Source organism: Galeopterus variegatus, unplaced genomic scaffold (assembly GCF_000696425.1).
Source record: "Galeopterus variegatus unplaced genomic scaffold, G_variegatus-3.0.2 Scaffold872, whole genome shotgun sequence".
Lineage (NCBI taxonomy): Eukaryota > Metazoa > Chordata > Mammalia > Dermoptera > Cynocephalidae > Galeopterus > Galeopterus variegatus.
In genome coordinates, this window is record NW_007726983.1 from 82,327 (window position 1) to 90,277 (window position 7,951).

The following is a 7,951-nucleotide window of genomic DNA, read 5'->3' on the forward strand; positions in this document are numbered from 1 at the left end:
GGGTGCTTTCTCCAGATTTACTATTCCCCACGGGGCTACACCACTGCTTGGAATTAGAGCCAGGGGTCTATTATGCAAACCTCAGTTATCTTCCAGTCCCAACTCCTTCACCTGAGCTGTACCCTCTAGAATCTAATCTGTTAATTTCATTTTGGTTCCTGGTTAGTCCTGTGTCATGACTTCTGACAGCTGGGTCATGGCAAGGAAGAGGCATGGACCAGAAAAAGATATTTCACCTGCATTTCTACACATGCCAAACACCAATGGGGTGGAGGGACAGTGGGGAGAGATACACTTGTTTCTTTTATCTTGGGATTTAGAAGAACTTTGTTTAAAGATCATAATTCTTCCATGCTGGAGGTCAGTTCAGAAACTGAATGCTGAAAACAGGCTTAAGTACAGTCAGCTCTCAATTACCCAGGCACTGGCTGATTCTCCAGCTTGCACAGGGCTCACCCACTCCTTGGCTCACCCTCCTTTTTTTCTGTACCTCCATTTTTGGATATTTCAGCATTTATTGGCAGAAGGGAGGCAGATGAATAAGAAACTCAACTAACGTGCATGATCAAGAATGTTAGCTCCTAAGGCAAAATGCTGTGTTGGGTTTCTGGTGCTACTAGTGATCTGGGTCCTCTTAGAGAAGTCACCTGACTTCCCAGAATGTTGTGTTTCCTCATCTGTGGGATGCCTGTGATTAAACCAGCCCTACCCACCTCACAAACGAACTGCAGGGCTCAACAGAGACAGGGCACATGACAATGCTTTAGATACAGCCAAGTGCAATAAAAGGTATCTCTGCTTCCACAATTTCTTGGTCATTCTGCATTTTTATTCCATGTGAATAGTCCATCCCAGCAGTTTCACAGAACATCAACTCGTATGTTCAGCAAACACAATGCTCATTCTCTCCCAGATCTAGCATGCAGTAGAAACAAAACATAAAAGGCTTTTTTTTTTTTTAAGACAAGGAATACCACTCTTCTTTTAGGCCTGACTTTCATTAACTTGCCCATTACCCACATAAGTCAAGTTTTAATTTTCTAGCAGCCCCAGCCAATGGCCACCACAAATATGTGGGCTAGACCTGCCCCACTTGGGAAATGTGTTTGCTCAAGAAACAAGGAAGAGGAGCAGAAGGTGGCACACAGGCCCTCCACTGAAGAGTAAACATGATCCAGCCCCAATGCGGTCACAAGTGAGTGTCATACTTGCACGCCTGCCCAAGGACACATAGGAATGAACAGACTGGACTTGCCAACACCGCCCCTCTTACAAACCCTCAGCACAATGTCACCTTGCACTCTTCCCCTTGATGCTCTCAAATGAGGCCAGGGCCATAGGCATAGGTAGGAAAATCCTGAAGAAAATCTGGGGTCTGCTACAGCTCCCAGAGATCACCAGACCCCTCAGTCAGGATGGGGCATTCTCCCAGGCAGGCTGGACACATGCTACGCTGCCCACCGCTCTTCCTCCTTCCTTTCCAAAAAGGGCAATATAAGAACCAAATGTTCCTTATGGGTGCATCTCTCGCAACCTTTCTCTACTCCAGGAACCACAGGCAAGCTAGAACAGGCCCAGCACGGACGTGCAGGCCACTGCAGCCAAAGACCACCATGGAGAACTCTTAGGGTCCACCAGGCTCTGCCCATGTCTCCTCAGCTTGGTGTGTGGGTGCTTCAGTGGAAACCCAAATATCACCTCCCAAGGTCAGAGCCAAAATAGTCTTGACCTTGGGGTGGAGCTAACCATGACTATTCCCCAGCACCAATTTTATTCGTCTTAAACCACTGCCCCCAGGAGCTGAAGCTTCCGCCCTGTCTGACATCATTACCTCAGCCTCCTTGCTCTTTCCCCAAAGCCCAAAAGCTGGCTCAGCTCTCCTCCCGACCCTGAGATCCAGCCCAGAACATGTGGAGAGAAGCTCGCCAAAACTCTTGGAAAAAAACCGAAAGTGACTAAGTGCAAAACCACTTCCCCAGTCGGGACTGGCCTTCCCAGCTTCAGCTGCCGCCAGCACATCCCGACCCAGCCCCAGCTGGGGACAGCCGGAACAGAGCCCTGTGGGAGGGGTGGGTGACCGGAGTCAGCAGAGACCAAGACTGCCTGGCAAGGCAGATCGCATCCTGCACCAGCACAGGCCCGGATCTGCAAACTCAGTAAGAAGGAGACCGCACAAGCTGATGCTGAATGAACCACAGGGACAGAATGGCTGGAGGGTGGGGGTGTCCACATGCTTTGCACACCCACAAATACTCACCCACCCTAGAATACTCACCTTGTCATCCGAGGAATGTGGACGTGAAGGGCCTCTGATGAGGCCAGAGATATGTTCACAGCTTCCTTACCAGCCTTAATAACACCCTGGGTAGGGCAGGGTGGCAAGCAGCTGCCTTCCATGGGGGAACTGAGGAGTGAGGGGTGGGTGTGGAGAGCCAAAGAGGGCCCTGGAGGAGAGCACTCTGGGTTTGGGAACTGGGACCCACCCATGGCTGTCCCATCCCAGAGGTGCTGGGCCCAGGGCCCAAAGGGGGGAAATGTCTTGAGAGCCTGAGATGGCCCCAAAGCCTTGAAGGCCTGTCAGAATCAGCCCTCCCTGAGAGGTTCTAACCTTACTGCTGTCCCTAGCAAGGTGGACAGGTGACTTCCCCTCAGCATGCAATCTTGGCAGAAGCATCCTCACGTTCCAAACTCATGAAGCTATTTCAATCATGAATGTAGCAGCAAGCATGTAAACACTTAGGGCTCTTCAGAGAAAAAGCACTGTTGACATGCAAAGAATTCTTCCTGTGCTCATTCTCAGACCTGGGCTGGGCCTGGCATGAGTGGAACCACAGCAGCTTCTTGTGAGCCTCCGGCTCTGACCTACACACACTTCACAAATAGCAGGCAGCTCCCTGACAGGATAAGGTCACTCCACCAGCCAGGCAGGGCCTTTGGGGCTGGGCTGGGGGCTGTCTTTTCCTTGTCACACAGGGCCTCCCTGCCAGGCGTGGCACAGGCTGATTCACTAGTTAACTTGGGAGAGGAGAGGATCCCAGACCAAGCCTTCAGTGTTAAGAGGAGATGTCAATTCGCTGCCACCTAATAACTCTGCAGGATCAGCAGGCGAATACACACAATCATTACCAAGTCTAATTAGGCTGGGAGACAAGTGGCATTAATCATTTTTGACTGTACCTGGGATTCAAGCCCCCGATACTCCATAATCAGAAAATTTCATGCTCTGATGAATGGGGGGAAATTAAGCCCACATTTAATCCTTTCACTTTCATCTTTTGAGAAGACAGGAAGCAGGGAGGAGAGGAAACACAGACGGTCAAGTGTGGAGAGCTCAGAAGGTCTCTTTGAAATGATTCTGGGTCCTTTCCCTGTGCTCTAACACTCACACCCTCCACCAGGACCTTTCCCAAGAAAATGTCCCCAGTTAGAGCAAGGGGTAGGGGAAGGATTGGGGGGTAAGGGATTCCCACCATCTTCAACAACAAAACATCACTTTCAGTGCTTAATTTAACTTCCAAAGCCAAGCATGGACATAAATCAATGAAAACACAAGCCACACACTTCAGCACCACTGAGTATACTGAACAAATACCTTTGAAGTACCCAAGGTAAATACAGGAGCCGTCAGGACAACACAGGACACTTTCCAAGACCTTTCTCTGCTACAGGAAGAGTCAATGTCATTGTCCCAGTAGCCTCTTTTCCAAAAGAGCCCAGGACAGGGGATGGATCTGCAGGATCAGGAGGCTGTCACACGGGTAGTTCCAGTTGTGGAGAGAGTTGAGTTAAGCCCAGCCATCAATGCAGCGACAAGACTAGAGAGGCTGGACAAGGGGCCCTGTGAGACACCAGCCACACTCCACGAGAAAGGCTCCTGTGCCCCTCCCTGGGGGCTGCATGGCAAAACTCACACCATTATAAGTATATCGCAGCCAGGGGAGGTGGGATGATGAGACCCAGGCCCCCCTTTCAACTCCATAATTCCAATCACTTAATACTTCATAGCTCTGAGTAACCCCCTCCGGAGAGAGACCTCAACCCCAGGAGCAGACACACGATGCTCACTAACAATGTACGGGGCATGTCTAAGCATCTCCTCTAGGAATGTTGGGGTTGGATTTAAGTTTCTCCAACTGCCAGACCATTCCCTGGTCCAGGACGGCTTACACATCCACCAAAATAAGATAAAAAGGTAAAAGGCCATCTCTGTGCGCCTTATACATGCGACAGGGCCCACGACCTGTAAAGACAGTCCCTGAGAACAAAGCCAAAGGGCAGCCGGTGAGTACCTCAGGTTATTTGCTGTTGACCACCCCCTCCTGGAATGCTGGAAATGGACTTCAGCATTACCACCCACCCCCACCCCAAAACACACAGTGATCTCACACCACCTCTCTCTCTCTCTCTCCCCTTCTTTCTCCATGTCTTGTCCCCAGTCCCCAAGGGATTTCCTTCTCTAAAAAACACTGAATTTTTTCTTAATCCTGAAAATTAATATTAACTCTGAATTTTCCTGTTGGCAAATGCAGCATTAACCAGAGCTCAGTTATAGACCTTGAAGTAGGAGTAAACTCACGTTAGGCAAACTTTCACTAAAAAGGCAGGCAGACAGTGGGAAGATGGTTTTCTTAAAGCTTCCCTTATTAATGGCCCATTTTGCCAATACGGCTCCCACCCAGTGTCGGCCTCCTGTGCAGGCAGATGTCATTCCCATACACACCGGCCTTCTGCTTGTTTCTAAGAGAAGGGAGATTTAATAGCACAAACATGCCACCACTTTCATCAACTACCACTTATTGAGATGGTGCTCTGTGCCTGGCACTTTGCTGGGTGCAACTGATACAAAGACAAGGAGCCAATGTCTTTGGATCCCTGAGCCAGGCACAGACGGTCTCAGGCACTGGCATTCTGTGAGGATGCTCCTTAGCCACAACAGGCCTCACCTGAAGACAATGGGCAGGAGTGGCATTTCTAGAGGACACTTTACTACCCAACCTTCCTGGGATGCCAACAGTACTCTCTTCCCCAGTTAGCTCAGCAACCAGGCAGAGTTTGAAAATTGTTCTCACTGCTTGGAAAAGTGATTCTAGGAGTTGTCACAAGCTCAGACTAGTTGTTACAGCTGTTGGTTGTGAGGGGATAATAATAACATTCATATTGAATTAAATGTTCATATTGCATTTTGCCAAGCACTGCTCTAAATGTTTTACATATATTAATCCATTTAATTCACATTAACATGATGAAGTAGGTAATATTATTATCCCTATTTTTTTAAAAAAACAAGAAGCAGAGCACAGAGATGCCCAGGGTTACATAGAAACTAAGTAGCAGCCAAGATTCAAACCCAGGACTCTGGTTCCAGTGTGTGCTCTTAATCACTGCATAGTATGGCCCTTGAAAAGTTCTATTTCTGACCTTTGCTTTTCAAACTAAAGATCAAACAAACCAACTCACTATGGAACTTGACCTTCAATTTAGAGAAAGATGGAAAAGATGCTCAGTGAGTTCAGCCTGCTGTGTCTCCACCTGCCAGCTTCATTTGCACATCAGAACATTCCTCAACTTTTCCCACCCAGCCACAGGTTCACAATTAGTTAAATATTAATTACAAACAGAGGTTCTTCTGTATAGCCCCTTGATTCCAGTTCTGCTTCCTCTCTGGTGTTCAGACATCCCTGGTTTGTATTAAACCAACTATGTGGGGGGGCCGTGGAAGCCCAGGAAAGTGATAAGACTTCACCAAGTCACACACAAAGTCAGAGGTACTGCCTGTGGACCTGGGTCTTCCTGCCACTAGAAACTGTTTATAACCTAATCAAAGGAAATAAACAATTCTACCATGAAGTGACGATTAATGCATTTAATCATGGAGTATCACACATATGCACATACAAATACACTATAATCACCAAACCAAAAAAAAAAAATCAAAAAATTATGTGCAAAATATTCAACAATTGACATGGTCCTTAAAAGTCTAAATACAGGGCCGGCCCGGTGGCGCACTGCTACAGTGTGCCGCTTGCGCCAAGAGTTCGGATCCCACATACAGACCGGTTCCCGCTCACTGGCTGAGCGAGGTGCAGGTGTGACACTGAGGGTTGCGATCCCGTGGCCGGTCCCGGCCCGGTACGGGCGCGACACTGAGGGTTGCGATCCGTTGCCGGACACGAAAAAAGACAAAAAGGAAAAAAAAAAAGTCTAAATACAAACTGTAATGCCAGAGAAGCAGATTGCCTGAAATTCCAGCACAATAAAACCCATTACCTCTTCATGGTCATAGGGTTGGTGGATGCAGTAAAGAACTCCTGAGAGCGTGAAAGCTACCAACACATCCAAGGGCAAGTTGCATTTGATTCCACTGTAAGGTCAGAGGCATTTACCAAATGACAGCAGCCCCTCCACCCACAACACATACCTCTATAACTTTTGCTCTTTCCTTTTTAATTAGCACCTGAACTGTGAGTTCTGGTGGTAGAAAGAGCCGCACCCACCCGGTCTTCCCGTTCCACTTGACCCTGGCTTGGAGTCTGAGCTCTCCTTCTCTGCAGCCAGCTGCAGTGGGAGACACACTGAACAGCCCCAGCTGTGGACTGAAGAGAGGAAAAGTAGGGTTTTCCTGGCGTGGAAGTAGCTGCTGCTGTCCAGTGCTGCAGTTGCATGGGAGATGCAAGGCTGCTGTCATGGGGGAGGGACCCTTGCTGAAAGATGCAAACCACAATCCATTTCCAGAGATGCTTGTTAGAGGTTGTGCCATTGTGTTGTCTGTGCTTTGTGCTTCAGATATTTAAAATATCTATATATATCTTATAAACACAGAAGCACATGGCTATGTACAGCCTATGCCAAACATGGCAACAGCAAATATGGGGGTTGGGGGAGCACCTATTAAAGAAATACACACACCTAACCATAGGAGGAGAAAATAATAAACCCCCAAGAAGACTGCGGATCTGCTCAGAAAATCTGTGTCCTGGGTGCCCAGTGTTTTGGGAAGCGCCTGGCTCAGGAGGCAACTGGAGGGACCTGAGAGCTCTGGGTTTAGGAAGGGACCCGGCTGGGAGGTGGGTAATTTTAGAACATGATGCCTGGTGCAGGAATCCAGGAGAAGGAAGAGGAGGGGGCAAGGCAAAGCCAAACATCAGGGCAGAGTCCAAAGGTTCGAGGGGCCAGAGGAGGAAGGCAGGAGGGGGCACAGGTCCAGGGTGACCTCAGGCTCTCTTCAACCTCACGGCACGTTTCTGTCCAAAGCCTAACTACATCTCCTCCCTGCAGCACAGTCGAACAAACAAGCCATTTTGCCATTAACCCTAATAAGCAAGGGTCAAATGGCCATCTCAGTACCAGTCTCACAACCCATTCCCAAGAACCTACAACAAAAGCGAGAGGGTGCACGGGAGACAACGGAATGACCTTGCGGCCTCGGCCACCCACCCCAACGTGCGTGCGTGTGCGTGTGTGTCAGCGGAGAGCCAGGCACTCACCTGTCGGGAGAGAGGTATTTGCTAAACACCCCATAACCATACCTGAAGGATACCGGGCAAGGGACTAAGGAGCAGAGTGTCTCCAGGGGAGATCTCCCTTGGTTAAAGTCGGGGTCCCCCCTGCAGGCCAAGAGGGCAGTGGCCCCTCTCTCCCTCCCCAGCCCGTCGCAGTCCTGGGGCCCTGAGCTGCGGTCTGCCCGCGCGCCCTTCCCCTGCCCGCGCACTCACTGACGCAGCGCAGCGCCCGCCGCAGCACCTCTCGTCCGCACAGGTCACACCAGCCGGGGCTGCCCAGAAGCGCCAATTCGGCGAAGCGATGCCCCTCGCCTCGCTCCGCAGGGACGCGGGGATCCTGCGGCTGCTCGAAGATGCTCCGCACGTCGCGGGGCCGCGGCGCCCCAGGCCGCCGCCGCAGTCTCTGCTGCAGACCAGGCCGGAGAGCGCGAGCGGGTCGGGAGGCCCGG

General features: G+C 50.1%; 1 protein-coding gene across 1 annotated transcript in view; it reads right to left on the reverse strand.

The window, feature by feature from the left end:
* RASSF5 (Ras association (RalGDS/AF-6) domain family member 5) overlaps window positions 1-7,950 on the reverse strand; it is a gene marked incomplete at its 5' end in the record, with an annotated part of 72,369 nt that extends 64,419 nt beyond the window's left edge. Inside the window, one exon of the mRNA XM_008573083.1 lies at window positions 7,716-7,950. Coding sequence (XP_008571305.1) covers window positions 7,716-7,950 — 235 coding nt within the window. The remainder of the gene's footprint in view (window positions 1-7,715) is intronic.
* Window position 7,951: the final 1 nt, after the last annotated feature.